At 57.5% G+C, this 21,489-nt stretch overlaps 3 protein-coding genes across 5 annotated transcripts; 2 read left to right on the top strand and 1 right to left on the bottom strand.

Moving 5' to 3' along the window:
• Positions 1-1,310: 1,310 nt before the first annotated feature.
• LOC136163083 (uncharacterized) lies at positions 1,311-8,112 on the bottom strand. The gene is made up of 2 exons (XM_065927516.1): positions 7,721-8,112; positions 1,311-1,377 (listed from the first exon to the last, which is right to left on the bottom strand). The coding sequence occupies exons 1-2, from the start codon at positions 8,110-8,112 to the stop codon at positions 1,311-1,313; spliced, it is 459 nt and encodes a 152-aa protein (XP_065783588.1).
• TMEM141 (transmembrane protein 141) lies at positions 8,100-9,856 on the top strand. Its single transcript, XM_065928041.1, has 5 exons — positions 8,100-8,229; positions 8,511-8,577; positions 8,739-8,822; positions 8,960-9,067; positions 9,469-9,856. Exons 1-5 carry the CDS (start codon positions 8,176-8,178, stop codon positions 9,480-9,482), a joined length of 327 nt encoding a protein of 108 aa, XP_065784113.1. The 5' UTR covers positions 8,100-8,175; the 3' UTR covers positions 9,483-9,856.
• A 142-nt stretch (positions 9,857-9,998) lies between these two features.
• Positions 9,999-21,436, top strand: CCDC183 (coiled-coil domain containing 183). Of its 3 annotated transcripts, none has more exons than XM_065928039.1 (16): positions 9,999-12,332; positions 12,773-12,900; positions 13,372-13,493; positions 13,889-13,966; positions 14,133-14,300; positions 14,588-14,692; positions 16,325-16,447; positions 17,912-18,037; positions 18,136-18,190; positions 18,695-18,795; positions 19,402-19,562; positions 19,768-19,936; positions 20,022-20,132; positions 20,201-20,297; positions 20,908-21,022; positions 21,105-21,436. In XM_065928039.1, exons 2-16 carry the CDS (start codon positions 12,831-12,833, stop codon positions 21,415-21,417), a joined length of 1,914 nt encoding a protein of 637 aa, XP_065784111.1. In that variant the 5' UTR covers positions 9,999-12,332; positions 12,773-12,830; the 3' UTR covers positions 21,418-21,436. The 3 variants fall into 3 exon arrangements, with proteins under 3 accessions (XP_065784111.1, XP_065784110.1, XP_065784112.1); XM_065928038.1 differs by having other exon boundaries at positions 14,109-14,300; XM_065928040.1 differs by having other exon boundaries at positions 20,908-21,222.
• Positions 21,437-21,489: the final 53 nt, after the last annotated feature.

The following is a 21,489-nucleotide window of genomic DNA, read 5'->3' as shown; positions in this document are numbered from 1 at the left end:
AGCCCCTGCCCCCCACCGGGGTGCTTCCAGCCCTGGGGGGCCACCGGCACGTGCTCCACCCGAATAAACTCTACAGCCGAACCCACGGTCCCGTCTTTCCTGGGGAGCGAGGGGTGGCGGGCGGGCTGGTGCGGTGTGTGTCCCGTGACTGCCCTCCACATCGCAGCAGACCTGGCTCTCGGGAGGTCTGGGTTCACCCTGACCGGGGGGGACACCTGCCCCTGGGTGGGCTCCTCCCGCTGTGGCTGAGATGACTGCGGGCAGGCCGGCTCCTGCTGTCCCCCATCCCTTCTGCCAGCCCAGGCTGCTCAGCGCCTGCGGGCCGGGCTGCCCTGGGCCCCCTGGTCTCTCCTCTGGTACCCGAGAGCCCGCGGCAGCCCCAGGCTGGCCCCGAGTCGAGCTCCTCCCAAGTGGAAGGTGACCACCGCTGCCGCCTATCTGTCTTCGCCTGGCTCCCTGCTGGCCTGAGCTCAAATCCATGGGCGTTAGGTCCAAGGCCCTCTCGGGCCACAGCTGCCCGAGCCCGCCCCTGCTGGCTCCAGCCCTGGTCAGCCTGGCCCTCTTCAGTGCCTGGGGGCACCCCCCACGGCTGCAGTGTGTGACCACACCCTCCTTCTATCGGCTGGGCAGGGCAGAGAATGTGGGTGGGCGTCCTCCCCTGCCCACGCGCACAGCAGGATCACAGGGCTTCTGAGCACAGCTGAGGGGCTGGTGGGGCCCATCTGGCCAGAGAAGAGAGACCCTGCTGACCCCAGCGGGCCACCAGAAAGCCCGCAGGGATAAGGACCACCCTCGAGGGGAGGGCCTGTCTGAGACGGGTCCAGAAAGACGAACGGGGGACGTTCGGAGGCTGCACTCCAACGCATGCAAGGTGCCTGGGGAGCGCCTGGCCTTCCCCCCAGACCTGCTGGCCAGAGCTCAGGGGAGCAGGGCCGACTGCCTCAGCTGGACCTCCCGATAGAAGGTTCTAGGATGTCTGCTTGGGCTGTCGTAACACAGAACCCGCTGAACGCAGTACAGAAGCAACGGGTCTCTTCTCTGCAGGCCGGAAGTCTGAGGTCAGGGTGCTAAGAGGCTGGTGTCTGGCGGGGGCCCCTATGACGGCTTGTGGATGGCAGCGTTCCCTCTCCCTCCTCGCACCCTCTTCTCTGCACACGTGGGGACAGGTCTCTGGGGTCCTGCCCTCTTCTAAGGGGCCCAGCCCTACCCCACTTCACTTTCACCCCCTGGAAGGCCCCAGAGGCGTTGGCCAAATACATCAAGTCCAGTACGAGCAAGGGCTTCAGCACAGGAAGGGGGGCGGGGACAATTCAGAGGGCGATGACGGAGACCAGCGCTCCCACCACGGGTCCTCCGGGCGAGCCGGCACAGAAGTTGCTGCACAGACAGAGAAAGGGGGAAACGCAGTCTGTGGTTTAAAACAAGGAGTTAATAAAAACTGGGGCTTCCCTGGTGGCTCAGATGGTAAGGAATCTGCCTGCAACTGATGACTGATGATTTTGAACTGTGGTGTTTTGACCCAGGTCAGACACGACTGAGTGATTCGCACTTTCACTTTATCCTCACCCACAGCGAGTCCTCAGGCCGACCTTTACTGAGAGCGGGTGTGCATCGCTCCTGCTACAAGTGTATTTCTGTTTGTCTTGACTTGTATTTTGCCTTTGGAAGTTTGATGCCAGCTTGTTCTCACCCTTGAAAGTAATTTGATCATTTGTCTGGAGACCCTGATGAATTTTCCTTTATTGGTAAAGTCTGAGAGTCAATTTCTTTCCTGAGAACAATTAGCTCTTACTGAATTCTTTCCTGTTTTTGTTCATTTCTGCTCTTAGTTAATTTAAAAAAATATATTTCAAGATGTTCTTCTAATGTCTTTCAATGCTTTGGCATATTTAGTTCAGTTTGGAGTTTCATGTTATAGTTATTGCTTTCCACATTCGCTCCTCTCCCCATGGTGGGATTTCCATTAGAAGAAATGTTTTCATTCTTTCCTTGATTTCTTCTTCTAAGAGCAAAGTATGAAGACTCCTTAACTCAATTCATCTCTTGAACGGGATTGGCAGTTTGGATGACTTTCAATTCATATGCATCCATATGCAGAGGACTCTTTCAGTTCAGTTCAATTAGTTCAGTTGCTCAGTCGTGTCTGACTCTTTGTGACCCCATGGACCGCAGCACGCCAGGCCTCCCTGTCCATCACCAACTCCCAGAGCTTGCTCAAGCTCATGTCCATCGAGTCGGTGATGCCATCCAGCCATCTCATCCTCTGTTATCCCCTTCTCCTCCTGCCCTCAATCTTTTCCAGCATCAGGATCTTTTCCAATGAGTCAGCTCTCCACATCAGGTGGCCAAAGTATAGGAGCTTCATCTTTAGCATCAGTCCTTCCAATGAATATTCAGGACTGATTTCCTTTAGGATGGACTGGTTGGATCTCCTTGTTGTCCAAGGGACTCTCAAGAGTCTTTTCCAACATTACAGTTCAAAATCATCAATTATTGAGTGCTCAGCTTTCTTTATGGTCCAACTCTCACATCCATACATAACTACTGGAAAAACCATAGCTTTGACTAGACAGACCTTTATTGGCAAAGCAATGTCTCTGCTTTTCAATATGCTGTCTAGGTTGGTCATAGTTTCTCTTCCAAGGAGCAAGCATCTTTTAATTTCATGGCTGCAATCACCATCTGCAGTGATTTTAGAGTCCCCCAAAATAAAGTCTCACTGTTTCCATTGTTTCCCCATCTATTTGCCATGAAGTGATGGAACCAGATGCCAGGATCTTCATTTTTTGAGTGTTGAGTTTTAAGCCAGCTTTTTCACTTTCCTCTTTCACTTTGATCAAGAGGCTCTTTAGTTCCTTTTCGCTTTCTGCCATAAAGGTGGTGTCATCTGCATATCTGCGGTTATTGATATTTCTCTTGGCAATCTTGATTCCAGCTTGTGCTTCATTGAGCCCAGCATTTTGCATGATGTACTCTGCATATAAGTTAAATAAGCAGGGTAACAATATACAGCCTTGATGTACTCCTTTCCCAATTTGGAACCAGTCTGTTGTTCCATATCTGACTCCATATCTTGACCTGCATACAGATTTCTCAGGAGGCAGGTAAGGTGGTCTGGTATTCCCATCTCTTGAAGAATTTTCCACAGTTTATTGTGATTCACACAAAAGCTTTGGTGTAGTCAATAAAGCAGAAGCAGATGATTTTCTGGGAACTCTCTTGCTTTTTCTGTGATCCAATGGATGTTGGCAAGTTGATCTCTGGTTCCTCTGCCTTTTCTAAATTCAGCTTGAACATCTGAAAGTTCTCAGTTCACATGCTGCTGAAGCCTGGCTTGGAGAATTTTGAGCATTACTTTGCTAGTGTGTGAGATGAGTGCAATTGTGCAGTAGTTTGAGCATTCTTTGGCATTGCCTTTCTTTGGGATTGGAATGAAAACTGAGCTTTCCAGTCCTGTGGTCACTGAACATTTTCCAACTTTGCTGGCATATTGAGTGCAGTACTTTCACAGCATCATCTTTTAGGATTTGAAATAGCTCAACTGAAATTTCATCATCTCCACTAGCTTTGCTCTTAGTGATGTTTCCTAAGGCCCACTTGACTTCGCATTCCAGGATGTCTGGCTCTAGGTGAGTGATCACACTGTCATGGTTATCTGGGTCATTAAATTCTTTTTTGTATAGTTCTTCTGCATATTCTTGCCACCTCTTCTTAATATCTTCTGCTTCTGTTAGGTCCATAGCATTCCTGTCCTTTATTGAGCCCATCTTTGCATGAAATGTTTCTTTGGTTTCTCTAATTTTCTTGAAGAGATCTCTAGTTTTTCACATTCTATTGTTTTTCTCTATTTCTTTGCATTGATCTCTGAGGAAGGCTTTCTTATCTCTCCTTTCTATTCTTAGGAACTCTGCATCCAGATGGGTATATCTTTCCTTTTCCCCTTTGCCTTTAGCTTCTCTTCTTTTTCCAGCTACTTGAAAGGCCTTCTCAGACAACCATTTTGCCTTTTTTCATTAGTTTTTCTTGGGGATGGTCTTGACACTGCCTCTTGTACAATGTCATGAACTTTCATCCACAGTTCTTCAGACACTCTATCAGATTTAATCCCTTGAATCTATTTGTCATTTCCCCTGTACAACCATAAGGGATTTGACTTAGGTCATACCTGAATGGTATAGTGGTTTTGTCTAGTTTCTTCAATATAAGTCTGAATTTTGCAATTAGGAGTTCATGATCTGAGCTACAGTCAGCTCCCAGTCTTATTTTTGCTAACTGTATAGAACGTCTCCTTAATGGACTCTCTTTAATGGGTGGCATTTGGGTACTGATGTGTGTGTGAAGTTTGGTCTCTTTTGTCTTGAAGGGTCCTACATTTACAGGTGTTTATTTTCCTCCACTGCCCAGTGTGGAAAGGCACCCTTGCCCTTTCTAACGCTCCTCCTTCCCAAAAGTGATGCCTTTCTGAAGTCGCCGCTGAGCCCCAAGCTGCCCTGTGGTCCCGTCTTGGTGGCTGGTCTGCATCCCTTGTTGGAGTTCTGGACCTATTTCACCTCAGTCTTAGGGCACTTGTCCATCTCCTCTCCTCTCCACAATCCTTCTTAGTTCTCCAGGAAGTCTTAAGACAGAGGTGCAAGAGAGATCTTTGGTGGACTTTGGGGTTTTTTACTTACAAGAAATATGAGGTTTCTATTTTTCATGATTTGTGTGGTTGCATTTTTTTTGGCAGGACTATACAGAAATTTAGTTTTAATAATGGTCACTCAGCAAAAGAGACACAGACGTATAGAACAGCCTTTTGGACTCTGTGGGAGAGGGCAAGCGTGGGATGATTTGGGAGAGTGGCATTGAAACATGTATATTACCAAATGTGAAACGAATCGCCAGTCCAGGTTTGATGCATGAGACAGGGTGCTCGGGCCTGGTGCACTGGGATGACCCAGAGGGATGGGATGGGGAGGGAGGTGGGAGGGGGTACAGGATGGGGACATATGTACACCCGTGGCGGATTCATGTCAACGTATGGCAAAACCACTACAATATTGTAAAGTAATTAGCCTCCAATTAAAATAAATATATACTTTAAAAAATTGTCATATCTTGTTTTACACAGATGTTCAACTGCCTTTTTTTATAGTTTCATGTTTAGAGTTTATAATGTTTTGTGAAAATGCAATACAGTTTCAAATATGCTTCTCACCTCGTGAAGCAGAGTAATCTTAGCTGTTTCCACAGCCTCTGCTGCAGTCTGAGTGTCTGAGTACCCTCCCCCCCCAACTCTGGTCCTGAACCGACGGTAACCAGCGAGGTCCTGTGTGAAGCACAGGGGACTCTGCTCAGGGCCACGTGGCCGCCGGGGTGGGGCCGGGTTTGGGGGACCACGGTGCATGTGTAGGGCTGAGTCCCCCCGTTCACCTGAAACCATCATGAATTGTTAATTGGCTGTACCCCAATAGAAAATAAAAAGTTTAAATTAAAAAAAAGAGTGTGTGTGTGTGTATATATATATATATATAAGAAGTTCTAATTCTTTGGCCACCTGATGTGAAGAACTGATTCATTGGAAAAGACCGTGATGCTGGGAAAGATTGAAGGCGGGAGGGGAAGGGGACAACAGAGGATGAGATGGCTGGATGGCATCACCGACTCGATGGACATGAGTTTGAGTAAGCTCTAGGAATTGGTGATGGACAGGGAAGCCTGGTGTGCTGCAGTCCATTGGGTCGCAACGAGTCAGACACGACTGAGCGACTGAACTGAACACACACACATATATATAGAACTGAATCACTTTCTGTATAGCAGTAATTAACATAACACTGTAAATAAACTATATTTCAATAAAATAATTAAAAATTTAGAAAAAAGTTATAAAGTGAAAGTCCTGTCCAACTCTTTGAGACCCAATGGACTATACAGTCCATGGAATCCCCCAGGCCAGATTACTGGAGTGGGTTCTACTCCCTTCTCCAGTTGATCTTCCTGATTCAGAGATCCATCCCGGGTCTCCTGCATTGTAGGCAGATTCTCTACCATTACCAGGGTAGTCATTGGTCCTATACGTGTGAAAGTCACTCAATCATGCCCGACTCTTTGCGACCCAGAGTTGGTATAGTCCATGGAATTCCCCAGGCCAGAATACTGGAGTGGGTAGCTGTTCCCTTCTCCAGAGGATCTTCCCGAGCCAGGGGTTGAACCCAGGTCACCTGCATTGCAGCTGACACCCTAAGCCCTGATGTGATGGGACTGAGGGGTGGGGCCTTTGGGAGGTGATTAGGTCATGAGGGTGGAGCCTCATGATGGGAATGGTGGTTTGGTGGTTTAGTTGCTAAGTCATGTCCGACTCTGTGACCCCATGGACCATAGCCTGCCAGGTTCCTCTCCCCACGGGATTTTCCAGATAAGAATACTAGCGGGGGTTGCTATTTGCTTCTCCGGGGGATCTTCCCAAAACAGGGATTGAACCTGGGTCTCCTGCATTTCGGGCGGTCTCTTTACCAACTAAGCCACCAGGGGAGGCCAATGGGTCTGCTTCTAGCATCTGCTTTTTTCTGCTGTCTCACTCACCTAGTCTTCATCTCCCAGGTGTTTTTTCAGGAAATCCTGCTTGAAAAAATAATGAACATGGATAATGTGAAGGTTGGGATGATGTTTTTGTCTTTCACTGTCGTTTTCTCCCATCAGGCATCTGGGAAGCTGGTGGTCAGGTGGGAACCCTGACCACCAACAGTTCTAACTGTTGCCTCCTGACCTGCATACAGCTTTCTCAAGGGGCAGGTCAGGTGGTCTGGTATTCCCATCTCTTTCAGAATTTTCCACAGTTTATTGTGATCCACACAGTCAAAGGCTTTGGCACAGTCAATAAAGCAGAAACAGATACTTTTCTGGAATTCTCTCGTCAAGAGTGTATGTCTATTACACTTTAATAAAACTTTGCTACACAAAAAGCTCCAAGTAGTCAAGCCTTGTCTCTGGCCCTGGATTGAAATCCTCTCCTCTGGAGGTCACGAATCCCGGCGTAACACACGACTCACCACCGCAATCTTTCACTGGCACCACCAACCCAGTGCCAAAGCCTATCAGTGCAGCCTCCAAATGCAGCCCACAGCACCCCTGCCTGCTCCATCGCTGAAGTACCCTCTAAACCTTAGCAGATGCTCTCCTGGAGGGCTGGCTCCCAACCAAGCAGGAAGGCCATGTGTCCACCATGCTGACATCCTTGCCCGGGCCCTCCCAGTGCAATCAGAAGAACTGAAGCTCCCACCAGGCTTCAAGTCACAGAAGGCTGTGGCCGGAGACCCTAACTTACAGCCCAACCCTTGCCTGACCCTCAGATCCAGCCACTTTGGCCTCCTGAAGCTTATCAAGTAAGCCAGGGCTCAGTCCCACGTGGTTGAGGGTCCTCTGCTTGACCCTCTGCATCCCCGCCCCCATTCTGTCTTCCTGACCTCCCCCCACGTCTGTTTACCTGTCTGCGCTACGAGGGGCAGGGGCTCTGACTCCTCGGCGGGACCCCGGCTCCGAGGACAGGACTAACAGCAAGTATGGGCTCACAGTCTGGGGAGCTAACCCACTAAGCCATTTTCAGATGCGCCACCCCGTATCCCGTGGTCGTCTTCGGTACAGGTAATCCCTTACGCAAAGCGCACCCCAACAAATTACTAACAGTAATCAAGTCTCTAACAGCTTGGAGACAAGGCAGGCGACCTAGGCCAGACGCCACCCGCCAGCGTCCACCCGCACGTCTGAGCCCTTCACCTGGAGCGCGCGCAGGCCCCGCCCCGCCCCGGCCGGCCCCGCCCCGGCCGGCCCCGCCCCGCCCCGGCCGGCCCCGCCCCCTCCGCTCCGCCCCGCACAGGCCCCGCCCTGCCCATCCGGCCCGGCCCGCACAGACCCGCACAGGCCCCGCCCCGCCCCATCCGGCTCTCCCTCTGTCCGGCCCCGCCCCGCCCCGTCCGGCCCCGCCCCGCCCCGTCCGGCCCCGCCCCGCCCCGTCCGGCCCCGTCCCGCCCCGTCCGGCCCGCCCTCTGTCCGGCCCCGCCCCCTCCGCTCCGCCTGCACAGGCCCCGCCCCGCCCCCTCCGCTCCGCCCCGCACAGGCCCCGCCCCGCCCCATCCGGCCCCGCCCTCCGCCGGCCTGGGGTAGGTCAGCCAGCAGGTTCCCCGCGCCACGCCAGCCATGGTGAACCTGGGCCTGTCCCGGGTGGACGACGCCGTGGCCAGCAAGCACCCGGTGAGAAGGCCGGCCTGGGCGCGGCCCCGACCTCAGAAGCTGACCTGAGCGGGGCGGGGCCTTGGTGGGAGTACTTTCCTCAGGGAAGCGAAGAGGGACCGCGGCGTGGGGCCCCTTGCGGTGGCGGTGGAGGCCTGCCGCCCGGGGGGCACGGGGGCAGGTGCGGCGTGTCTGCGCCCCCAGGGCCTCACGGTGATGGTCCCCTCCCCGGGGCCGGGGTGCGCCCTAGAGAGGGACAGGAGGGGCAGGGAGCTGAGACTTCAGCCCCTTTTCCATCCCAGGGCCTAGGTGAGTACGCCGCGTGCCAGTCGAACGCTTTCGTGAAGGGCGTTTCCACCTTTGTCACAGGTAGGCTGGGTCCGGGGCGTGAGGATGTCAAACCCTGACTCCCCAGCAGGTGGCGCCAGGTCACCAGCCCGCAGTGCTGGGAGCCTGGCAGGTGCCGCCGCGGTAGTCCCCTGGCCAGCCCCGAGGACAAGCTGGCTGATGGGGACCGTGGCTCTTGGCAGGTACCGGTGCGACCTTCGGCCTGCAGATGCTGATCCAGAGGAAGCTTCCATTCCCCTTTCAATGGAAGGTGCTGGTGGCTGTGGGTGGGTACTCCAGCCTGCGACCCCTGAAATGCACCCCAGTTGCTGCTGCCTCTTCCTAGAAGTGGGTTCCCACTAGGGGTGGGTGGCTGTGGTTCTGGGCATGCCCGTCCCACTGACCCCTGACCCCTGCTCCCCAGTCGCAGGCTCAGTGGCCAGTTACTGGGTGACCCGCGTAGAGTCGCAGAAATGCAGCGACCTCTGGCTCTTCCTGGAGACAGGGCAGCTCCCCAGAGACCTGCACACAGGTGAGAGTCCCCAGGGCAGCGGGACGCAGAGCCGAGGCGCCAGTGCCCAGAGCTGGAGGCAGCAAGCTCGGGCCCACGGTGTAGGCTGCACAGGCCTGTCCCCTTGACACGCACATGAAGGGCGTGGACGGGAAGGAGAGGGCCCGTGTGCAGGAGGAGGACGCAGGAAGGCGCGGGTGGCCCTGGGGGAGTGAGTGCAGAGGGAGGAGGGCAGACACCCCAAGAAGAGCGGCTGGATGGGAAGGCCCTGCATCGGACACCAGGCTGGCTGATCTCAGGTCTGGCCTCCATTGCCTGCACCCCTCCTGTTCCAAGCCTCAGTTTTTGTCTCCAGAAAATGGGCACAGGGACTGGGACCAGCTTTGGGGTGTGGTTCTAGCTGTCTTCTCTGCTTTCTACAGATCGGCGTAGCTAGGAGCGCTCCAGCCGGGACACCGGAGACCTGGGGCCAGACAGTTCTAGAACACAGCCCTCGGCCCCTCTGTACCCCAGGCTGGCCCTCCCCACGCCCGTGGCCCCCGCACACAGGCATGACCAGGTCTGTTGAACCTGTGCAGACTGCTCCTGCCCAGCCTGACCGCCCGGGAGCTCAAGCCGGGAGCCTCCGTTTCTGGGGTGGCTGTCCTCCTGCAGGTGGACACAGCATGCCTTTGGGGACAGCCCTGGAGCAGGGAGGGGCTTCTGCACTCTGCCACTCCCTTTCTGGCCCCTGCATCCCCCACCCACGCCAGTCAGAGATGACAGTTCCCCCCGGGGGCTGGGGAACTAATAAACACCTTGTCCTGTTTCCCACCCAAGTTCTAAAGCAGTCAGGGAACCAGTCAGAGCAGTAAGAAGATGACAGAAACATCTCCTTGGAACCACACTGCTGACGGAAGGAAGCACCAGGGCAGTTCTGGATCTGAACCCCAGAATTAGACATCTGGGGGGCCGCACATGCTCTTCACGTGGGCGGGGGGGGGGGGCGGTGGGCATAGAGCAGGTGTGTGCAGCCAAACAGCATCTGGCTCTCAGGAGAGGAGGGCAGGAAGTGACCACGCCCAGCTGCCTACCATTCCAACCCACCTGTCAGATTAAGTCACTTTTCTCTGGGGGAGGAGGAAGTGATGGGTGCAGGGAACCAGAGCCAGCTGACTGGAGCTCTGTCCACACGGAGGAAGGCTCCTGAGTGGGCAGGATTGTCCAGCTCAGCCACGGCCCACAGAGGGAGAGGGAGCGGAAGAGATGACCCAAACCCTGGGCAGAGCCGTCCTTTCTAGCAGGCTCCTCCGGAACACTGAAAGTGCACCTCGCAGGGCCTCGATGCTCCAGGCCCAGCCCCGCCCTGCTGGCCTGGCCCATCACTCAAAAGAACATCTATTGCACACTTATGTGTACCAAGGAATCTGTGTGTAAGAAAGCAAAATGGTATCCATGGTATAAGTCAGCTAGAGTTTGCGTTTTCTTTCGTGTAGAAGTCCAAGTGGGTGGCCTGGGGCCAGCAGGGAGTCAGGAACCCAGGCTCCTTTTACTGTGCTCTATGCTGTAAGGGCCCCCATTCCAAATCTCTCTCATGGTGCCAAGCAGCTGTACCAGCTCCAGCCATCATGTCTTCATCCCTGTGAAGAGGAAGGAGAAAGGGAGAGGAGAGTGATTCACTCACCACTCCTGCGTTCACTCCATGGGCTAGAACTAAGTCAGGAGAGACACCTAGTGCAAAGGCCCCTAGGAGGGCGGCCTTGCTCCAGGCAGCATGTGTCCCCCTAAAGCTTGGGTTCTCTATCTGAGGAGAGGCGAACCAGTATCGGGGAACAGGCTCTGCATCACCCAGGGAGAAGAGGGGCAGTGAAGGAGTAGACCGTGCGCATGGCAGGTCCTTCCTGAAGGTAAGACCTGGGCTCAGGGGGGGCAGAGGATGAACTTGGAGTTTCAGATGGAACTGAAAACCGAGAGTGAGCGGAAAGGAAAAGGGCCTGTGTGAGACATCACAGAAGATGCGAGCTGCAACAGCACACGGGTGAGGCCACTGCTGTGGCTGAATTGTCTCCCCCAGGCTCACAGTGTGCAGCCCTTCCCCAGGACCTCAGGATGTGACTGCATCTAGAGATCCGGCCTTTAGAGGGGTTGTTATCCGTCGCTCAGTCATGTCCGACTCGCAACACCATGGACGGTAGCATGCCGGGCCTCCCTGTCCTTCACCATCTCCCAGAGTTTGCTCAAACTCATGTTCAATGAGTTGGTGATGCCATCCACCCATCTCATCCTGTGTCATCCCCCTTTGCCTCTTGCCCTCAATCTTTCCCAGCATCAGGGTCTTTTCCAATGAGTCAGCTCTTCACACCAGGTGTCCAAAGTATTGGAGTTTCAGCTTCAGCATCAGTCCTTCCAGTGAATATTCAGGGTTGGTTTCCTTTGGGTTTGACTGGTTTGATCTTGCAGTCCAAGGGACTCTCAAGAATTTTCTCCAGCACCACAGTTTGAAAGCTTTCTTTGGTGCTCAGCCTTCTTTATTTATTTTTTTTTATTTTATTATTATTTTTTTTATTAGTTGGAGGCTAATTACTTCACAACATTTCAGTGGGTTCTCAGCCTTCTTTAAAGGGGTAACTAAATTAAACGGGGATGGGCCCTCATCCCGTCAGACTGGTGTGCTTATCAGAGCAGGTTAGGACCCAGAGAGTCCAAGGTAAGGACCCCATGAGGACACAGCAGGAAGGCGGCATCTACCAGCCTGGGGGAGAGGCCTCAGCAGAAGCCAGCCCCGCGACACCTTGATCTCAGACGGCCAGCCTCCAGGTTGCACGACAATAAATTCCTGTTGTTTTAGCTGCCGGGTCTGCGGTGCTTTGTTTCGGCAGCCCTGGCAGGCTCATGCAGGTTGGGAAAAGCACCCCAGCTGGTGCGCACCCCCTGGAGCCCCAGGCTTGAGCCACGTGGCTGTAAGGTGGCCTTGGGCTGGGGGTGCGGAGGGAGGGCACTGGCCCCTCCTGTGGTCTGTTGAAAGGTGAAGCTGTTGAAAATCACTCAGTGTGTCCAACTCTGCAACCCCACGGACTGTAGCCCACCAGACTCCTCTGTCCATGGGATTCTCCAGGCAAGAATACTGGAGTGAGTTGCCATGCCCTCCTCCAGGGCATCATCCCCACCCAGGGATCTAACTCGGGTCTCCTGCATTGCAGGTGGATTCTTTACCACCTGAGCCACCCGGGAGGCCAGATTTATTTCTGGAGTGAGTGAGAGCTAAAACCAGATCCAGGACTTCGCCAGTGGGGGTCGAGCAGGGAAGGTCATTAAGAGATGTGGGGTAGTGAGGGCTGAGGTTGGGGGTCTCACGAGCCGGGTCCCCAGGGTGTGATTTGAACTTGGGGTGGTGTGAGGAGACCCTGTAGGCAGTGAGAGGTTGACGGTTTGTCGAGGCTCCGTGGAGGACCGTGGGGGTGTGGGGAGGACGGGGATGGTGCAGTGGGGCCAGTGGGGGGTGCAGTGTGAAACCACCACAGGTCACCCTGCAGAAAACAGCGACCCTGACCAGGGCAGCACTCCTGAGCAGAGAGCAGCAGGGAGACTCCCGTCTGGGGGAACAACCCTGAGGCTGGCTGGGGGCAGAGGGTGGGGTCACCAGGGAGGGCCGGGAATTCCTGGGTTCCCTGGGCACTGAGAACCTTGGTCCCCGTCACAATGGGCCAGGATTCCAGGAACAATCTGAACTGAGGTTCTGTGGGGCAGGCTCAGCACAGACAGGGCGGGCGGTGCAGAGGGGCCCTGGAGGAACCCTGGGGCCGCCATGAAGATCCACAATGAGGCGGAGATGGAGGAGCAGATCCAGGAGCTGAAGACCATCACTCGGCTCCAGGGTGCGTCTGCCGCCAGGTGACCGGGGGCTCCAGGTGCAGGACTGTTGGTCCTAACACAGAGACAGCCCAGGGCAAACTGGCAAGGGCCATGCCACTGCTCACCCGCAAGCAGAGCTGGGAGAATGGATGGGAAGGGTCTGCCATGGGGAGGGGCTGGAGAAGCTGGGGGCTTCAGAGAGGTTTGTGAGTATAGTGGGCCCAAAGCCAGAGGGGACAGGAGCGTCTGGGAGTGATGACGGGCCTGCCCATCCTGACTCCCACCGCCCCACCCACCCCACCACCCAGCAACACTGTGCCCTGAACGCTGTCCAGGTGAAAATCGCTGGACAGAGAAGCGGGCCCCCATGCAGGCTGGGAGGACGGTGCATGGGCTCAGAGGCAGCAAGCTCATGCCCCCACTCCGCACCACCCGGGAATCCAGGCCGGGCCCTTGGCCCACATCCCACTGCCCTGCCCCTCCCCCGCCCACAGACCAATGTCGGGCGCTGCAGATCCAGTCGGTAAAGGAGAAGACAGTCAAGAACAAGGCCACGCTGGCTCTCCTGCGCAGCAACATCCGCCGCAAGTCCCAGGAGTGGGCTTTGGCCAAGAAGGTGGACACGGGGCCCCTCCTGCTGCCTGATGGCTGGGGGCGGGGGGCGCGCGCTGAAACAGCCCCTCCCCCCAATATAGATGGACAGCCGGCCCCTGCTTTCCCCACGCTCACCCCACCACCAACCTCAGGGGGTGGGGCCTGGACCCAATTAGGGGCCCTTTCTGAGGCTACCCCCTGTGGCAGCCACCTAGGGGACACGGGAACCCTCCTCTCTGGACCCCATCACATCCGAGCGGGCATGACCCGATGGGGCCTGCAGCGCTCTGCCCCTTGTAGCCCCAGGAGCTGGGGTCTTGCTGCGCAGAAGGGTCCCGGGGAGAGGGCCTGGAGGGGCCGGCGGCCGGGTGAACGCAGAGGGGGCGAGCCCCCAGCTCAGCCGCCGCCGCTCCGCAGTACGACCAGTGGACCATCTCCAGGGCCTGTGGGAAGGACGTACCCATGAGGCTGGCGAACAGCCGCTGCACCATGGAGGTAGGAGGCGGGAGGGCTCCTGCGCCCTGCCCAGCCGGTGCACCCCCAACTGTACTACGAGGTGGAGCCGGTGGGGAGCGGAGCGAGTGCCCAGCCACAGGCTCCTCCCGACGGGCTCCGTGGCCCCCCGCGCACCCACTAGCGGGTCGTGCCCTCCCCGACGCAGGTGGCGCGGGAGAAGCTGCGCAAGTATGTTTTCGACCGCGTGAACGTGCACAACGTGCTGATCCACTTGGTGCGGAGGCGCGGGCGGAAGCTGGAGAGCATGCAGCTGGAGCTGGCCGGCCTGAAGAGCCAGCCGGACGCCACCAAGGAGGAGCTGCGCCTGCGGCAGGTGCGGCGGCGGGCGGGGCTGCGCAGGGGGCGGAGCCTCCGGGGCGGTCCCTTGAGAGACGGGGCCTCCGGGCCGGCCGAGGGGCGGGAGCCGCGTGGGGGCGGGGCTAGAACGGCGCGGGGCGGGGCCTCCGGGGCGGGGCCCTGGAGAGGCGGGTGAGACTAGGCGGGCCAGGTGAGGCTCCTCCCCTTGGAAGAGAGACCAGCCCCGCCCCCGTGAGCCTCTGGGCTCCCAGGCGGCCTGTCCCGAAAGGCGCTCTCAACGTGCCCTCCACCCGCCAACCCCAGGTCATCCGTCAGCTGGAGAACAACATAGAAAAGACGACGATCAAGATCACCACAAGCCAAAATATCCACTTCCTGTACATGGACCTGCTGGACCACCTGAAAAAGGTGAGCCCCCCTCACCCGCATCCGGACACCTGCTACCGCATCCTGGTTCCAGCGAGCCTAACCGGGTTTGAAGGGCGGGAATCTCAGGCCCCAGGCTGTGTGCAGGACTGGGATCTCCGTGGGGGCGGGGTCCTCCAGGGCAGGGCACCCTCCCCCCGCCACCCCCCGCAGCCTTACACCTCCTCTGGAGCCTGAGTGACCCCGAAAAAGAGTGAGCCCTGCTTTGGGCGTCAGCTGAGCAGTGGCACCTTGTAGATGGGAAAGAATTTGTTATTGTCTACTCAGAAAAGGTGTGTCATGTGCTATGTCAGAATTTTTACTTTGCCCCATCGTTTTTCATTGCCCAGCTTCCGGGGGCAAGAGACGAATGCAGCACACTCGGGAAGTCCCCTAACATCATCCAGGGCTAGCCGCCTCTGCGCAGGCCAGTAGCCTGGGCTTGCTGCCCACTTCTTCCAAGCCAGCCCCCAAGCTCCCTGCCGAGGAGGCAGGGGGACGCCCCAGGGGCCTCCCAACAGGCAACCCCCCTTCACTGGAGGCCCCCCCAGGCCCCCACAGAGCAGAGCTCAGGCACCTGCCACATGCCAGATGGCCGGAAGACGGGAGGACAGGACCCCTCGCCGTCTGGATGCATTCTGTCCTCCCACTGGCCCCTTCTTGCCTTTCTGGAACATACGCGTTAAAGACAGTAACTCCCGGGGTCACCTGCGTTGTTTGTTGGTTCCACGGCACAGCATTTGCGATCTTGATTAGGGATCAAACCCGAGCCTCCTCCAGTGGACGCCTGGAGTCTCAACCACTGGACCGCCAGGGTAGTCCCCACATCCATTAAAAAAAAAAAAAAAAAAAACCTTTCTGGGAGTCCGGTGGTTAAGACTCCGTGCCCCCAATGCAGGGGCACCTGTTCGATCCCTGGTCAGGGAACTAAGATCCCACATGCCGCATGGCACCCCCCCCAAAAAAAGTGGACATTAAAGACACTATATATTCTTTAAAAATAAAATTTTAAAAACAGTGGAGAGTCTACATAGTAATCAACAACAAAATACTAACAGCTAAGATGTCTTGGACATTTGGGAACCTGACCCTGTGTTAAATAATACATCATTCTACCGGCTCAATCCATCCTGACAGCAACCCTTGAAAGAGCCATTATTACCTTGTTAGGCACAGGAAAACTCAGGCTAAGTGGGTTCCCTACGGTCCCGCGCTAGCTGGTCAGGTTAGCCTTGGCCCTGAGTCCTGACTCTGACCCCACACCGTCTACTTCACTTCAGAGAGCAGTCAGCCTCCCGGGGCTCCAGCGCCACCTCTCAGGTGGCTGGACTCCCCATCACAACTTCCTAGGAAGTGTCTCTGGGTTCTGGCCCTGGGCAGGGACAAAATCCACCAGCAGGAGGCCATTTTCCTTCTCCAAACCTTCCTTTAACCTGCTTTGGGCCCGGCTGGAGCCAAAAGCCACGCCCTACTTGTCCTCTGGGCTCACACGGTCTGGGGTGAGGAGTGGAGAGCAGGTGTGGTCCACTCTGGGGGACAGAGGAGAATCAGGAATGGGCCAGGGGAGCCGACCTGGGACGGGCCCCGCGGCTCCTGGGCTGCCAGGCACTGTGCCCCCCTGCCCTTGCACTGCAGAAGCTGGCAGGATACCCTACAGAGTTGGACAAGCTGCAGAATCTCGTGGCCGACTATTGCATGGAGCTGTCAGACATGACAGTCATGTCCAAGGATGCAATGATGATTACGGATGAGGTCAAGGTGAGCTCCCAGGCTGGGGCCCTGCAGAGCTGTCTTGCAAACCTGTTTGGCCCAGGGCCCACCCGGACACCCCTGCCCACACCCTGCCATCACTGGAGGAGTCCAGTGGCTGCCCTGCCAGCCTGCTCTCTCATCCCCCATGAGTCTGGGCAGATGGAGTCCCACCAGATACAGAATCCAGGAAGAAGACCGAGGAGGCAGAGATTTGGCCTGGCCAGGGCAGGTGTCGTCCCTTCACCCCATCTATGCTGAAAGGCCAGTGCACCCCTCTTCACGAAGCAGGGCTGCCCTGGGGTGCAGACCTGATTGGGGGGGGCAGTGCACAAGCGGGTTCTGGGGGTGGAGATTGGGCAACACAGTCTTGGGATATAACAGGGCCAAGAGAAGCCGTGGGGGCTGGAGCCTGTGGGGGCAGCAGGTGGCCCCCCGGGGAACCAGGACCCTGGGAGAAGATGGAGGGGACAAAGGATCAGACTCATGTTTCCAAACGGGTGCGCTCTGACTGCAGACATCGGAGGACCAGGGTCGAGATGCTAGTCACGTGGGCCAGGCTCCACGTGATGAAGATGGACTTGAGGCCTTGAAGAAGCCACCCTGATGAGGGGTAGGGGGAGTTAGATGTGCAGGCCAAGGGAGAGCACAGCGTCCGGGACGTGTGAGCAGGCGTAGACGGAAGGACAGCAGATTTAGCCACCAAAGCCAGACGTGCTGGGAGAGAGGCGGTTTGGGGAAAGATGATGAGCTTTTGTTTAGACACATGGAATCCACTTTAGTGAGTTCTAAGGGGAGCTGGCAAGGTCTACAAGATGGCAGAGTAGAAGGATGTGCGCCAAAGGTCTGTCTGGTCAAAGCTATGGTTTTCCCAGTAGTCATGTATGAATGTGAGAGCTGGACCATAAAGAAAGCTGAGCAGCGAAGAATTGATGCTTCTGAACTGTGGTGTTGGAGAAGATTCTTGGGAGTCCCCTGGACAGCATGGAGATCAAACCAATCAATCCTAAGGGAAATCAATCCTGAATATTCATCGGAAGGACTGATGCTGAAGCTGAAGCTCTGACACTTTGGCCACCTGATGCAAAGAACCGACTCACTAGAAAAGACCCTGATGCTGGGAAAGACTGAAGGCAGGAGAAGGGGGTGACAGAGGATGAGATGGTTGGATGGCATCACCAACTCGATGGACATGAGTTTGAGCAAGCTCCGGGAGTTGGTAATGGACAGGGAAGCCTGGTGTGCTGCAGTCCATGGGGTCGCAGAGAGTCAGACTGAGGACTGAACTGAGCTGAAGGGGAGCTGGCAGAGGCGGCAGAGCGGCCCCAGGCGGAGCAGTGAGTGTAATGCAAGGGAGGGCTCAGAGGCCAGGAGAGGGGACACAGGTGCAGCATCCCAGATCAGGAAGACACTGGCTTAGCGCCCCACAGGGCCTTAGTGGGACAGACCCCTGCCCCTTCCCCATGTCCCCAGATGAACATGAGTCAAGGGGAGGCCACCTTCATCGAGGAGCGCCGGGCACGAGAGAACCGGCTGAACCAGCAGAAGAAGCTGATCGACAAGATCCACACCAAGGAGACCAGCGAGAAGTACCGCCGGGTGAGCCGGCCCGTCCGGGCACCGCCCTCTGGGACCCCCAGCGCTCCTCAGCCCCACAGAGGACGCCCCTCACCACGCCTCCTCCTCCCTCTCTCCAGGGCCGGCAGGACTTGGACTTCCCCTCCAACCTGATGGGTCCAGAAACTCTGAAAGGTAAGCGCTCAGCTCCCACAGCCCCAGCCAAGGTCAGGAGAGGTCGGTCACCACGAGGCCGGGTGCCACCTGCAGTGGCCAGGGTGAGGGAGACCGATAAACCCCAACCGCTCCCTGGTGGGACCTGCATGGGGCGCCCCAATGGCCACAGCACTCGCTTCAGGGTGCTGCCACTGGCTCTGGGCTCTCAGCCAGGTGTGGCTAACCCCACCGCCGCACCCCGCCTCTCAGCTGTAAGATGCACTCAGCAATGCCTGCCCAGAACCCAAGCCCCCCTGAGAAGCTCCACTAAGTCCCGCTGTGCCAGCTGCTTCTGGTCCTCCTCTGGATGGAGCCGCTCGAGGGCTGGCCGAGGAGGGAGCCAGTTAAGATAGAGGCGACTCTGAAGGGCACCCAGCTCTTGGGTGGCCTCCCCTGAGGACACGGGAGGGGCATCTGACAGCCCGCACAGAGCTCCCACGCCCTCCCTGCACGCTGGCCGTCCTTCCCCTCTGCTGCGCCCAGTGAGGAAGAGAGAGGCCTCCAAGGCTGACGTCGAATACCAGACGAACGTGACTGCTCTGGTGGAGAAGGTCAAGACTGCCGTGCAGTGCTCCCACCTCTGGGTACTACTCACGGACTCCTAGATGTGGGCAGAGGGGCAGGGAGAGGGGCCCGTCCCCAGCCCAAGGCCGGGCTGGGCCCGCCGGGCTCTGCAGACACCCTCACCTGAATGAACACACAAAGCAGCAGCCGCAGATCAGGGGAGGGCCTCCCGGGACGCGGCCGGCAACCCTGAGCTGTGGTCCGGGGTCGCACAGAGCCCGCGGGAACTTGAGGATTAAACCTCGAGGGGGTGGCCTCCACCTCCAACTCCTTCCCCTTCCCAAACCAACAGCAGCTGCCTCTCCACCTAACCCCCCTTTTACTTTAATCCGCTCTGGGATTATTAGCAGTAAACCTTGAGCTCCTGTCCATGGTCCTGACGTAAGCTTGTCCATCCTTGGACAAGCGACTCAGAGCCACTTGGTCTCTTGGTGGTGGTCTCTCCAGCTCTTTTTTGGGGTCATCTGCCCGTTCTGCCCGTCGTGAGGGTAGCATGCAAGAACACACACCGAGGGCCTCGCAGGCCCTCAACACACCACCACGGTTGACATTACTGACCACTGGGAGCCAGAAGAACCAGCTGCCCCCTGGCTCACAGTGGCTGCTCACCCCACTGGCCCTGCCAGGACATTGCTGGCCGGTTCCTGGCTCAGAAGAGCACGGAGGAGGACCTGGAGCTGCAGATGGAGGACTGTGAGGAGAGGCGGGCGCAGCTGGAGGCCTTGATGAAGAAGCTGGAGATAGAGGAGGCCATGCTCAAGTTCCGCCAGACGCCCAGCTCCGTCAGGTACCCGGGGGTCCCACCTCTCTCCGTACCGACATTCTGGTGGCTGGCGCCAGGCTTGGAGCTGAGCAGACCCGCTGCCTCGGGGCCTGGCAGGGACGCCCTCCATGCCCACGTCTTAGCTCTTGAGCCCAAATTAGCACAGCACTCGCTCAGGACCCCGCCGCCGTGCCCTCGGTCCACCACCTCCCACCCTCATCCTCAACAGCTTTAAGTCTGTTGAGAAGAAAATGAAAGATATGCTGAAGGAGGAGGAAGACCGGCTGCAGCTGGCTCACAGCAACATGACCAAGAGTCAGAAGCTACTGCTGACCATCCAGACCGGCATCGACAACCTCTACATCCGCCTGATGGGCATCCCCCTGCCCACGGGCCAGGTACCAACGGAGCCGGGAGGAGCCCCCAGCACAGAGGGTCGCTGTGAGGGGCCAGGGCGAGAAAACTGGTTCCTCCCCGCTACAGAAGGAAGCAGCGCCCTCGATCACCCTGGACATGTACAGCAAGCTGGCGTACTGCGAGGGGAGGCTGCTGTACCTGGCTGACCGAGTGCAGATCCTGGCCAGGACGGAGGAGGTAGCCCTGGGCCGGGGGTGCCTGCACACCCCACCTGCCCCAAGGCTCACCGGCCCGCTGCCCTGCAGGTCAACACCAAGGTGAGGGAGGCGCTGGAGTCCTCCACCCTGAAGGAGAAGCAGAACACCAGGATCAGCTTTGAGGAGACGGAGGAGGACGTCATAGGTACAGGCGGCCCAGCAGCTGGAGGGGAGGCAGGAGCAGGTGGCCGGCCTGAGCTGTGCAGAGGCAGGGGCTAGGGGTGGCGCTTGCTGCATCTGACCAGGGTGGCCTGGAGGGACGGTGGGGGCTAAAGCAATGGGGAAGCTGCATCAGCTGTACCGGCGGGATCTTAATTGATGGAGGTGATGGGAAGGCACCAGTGCCAGTAGGCAGGCAGGGGGAGGTCTAGGTCAGGGCCCCTAGGGGGGGTCTGTGTGGGAAGGGCAAGGCAGGGCACACAGCTTAAGATCCTCCCAGTCTAATAATTGTGGCGCGTTTCGGGCCTCGGGGCTGTCCCCATCTTGTCTGGCACCTGGCCCTGAGGGATTCAGGCTTGGAGTATAGGGTAGATATCAGCGGTCGACTGTGGGCTCTGGAAGGATTGGGTGAACCCTGGGCTGTCTCTCTCCCTGGGTGTGCGAGACCCCAAACGCCAGACAGATAGTAAGAAACACACGTCGTTGGTACAATGGGCTCTGCCGTGAAAGGATGCCAGAGGACAGCCCAGGATCTGGGGACGCAGGCGGGGCAGAGGGGCTGTGGGCGCGGCTGCCCTCCCCCTCCTCTCTTGCAGAAACCTTCCAGTTCGCCGACGTGGACCACAGTTATGTGCCCTCGCGGGCCGAGATCAAGAGGCAGGGTCAGCGGCTGATCGAGGAGAAGCTCAAGGCGGCCAAGAAGAAGAAGAAGTGACCGGAGGAGGAGGAGGCCGCCCTGCCCCTCACCCCGCCCCCACGCTTGCATTGGTTACACAAATAAACAGTTTTCCAGGACTCCGGGGCGCCGACGGGACGCGGATGCGGGGCATCGCGTCGGGAAGTCTGCAGGGAAGTGGGATGTCCGGTGTGGATCTGGGCCCTGGGGTTCAGGGGCGAGGGTGAGTAGTGGGGTCCAGGCGGGGGCGCGGACGGGGGTGCGGACTGAGCTGAAATCCGGGGGACAACTCGTAAGGCGGGACTGCAGAGTCCGAGGCCCTCTGCCTGCACCGCTTCGCCCTCCCGTGACCCTCGCGGTGCCCAGTACCCGCGCGCCCCTCGCCTGCAGCGTCCTGCGCATCCGCACCTCGCGCGCCGCACTCCAGTGACTCTCTCGGCGCCCCGTAGCTGCGCACCTCGCGCGCCGCACTCTCGTGACCCTCGCGGCGCCCCGTATCCGC

Source organism: Muntiacus reevesi, chromosome 3 (genome assembly GCF_963930625.1).
Source record: "Muntiacus reevesi chromosome 3, mMunRee1.1, whole genome shotgun sequence".
NCBI lineage: Eukaryota > Metazoa > Chordata > Mammalia > Artiodactyla > Cervidae > Muntiacus > Muntiacus reevesi.
This window is presented reverse-complemented; position numbering and strand designations above follow the sequence as displayed.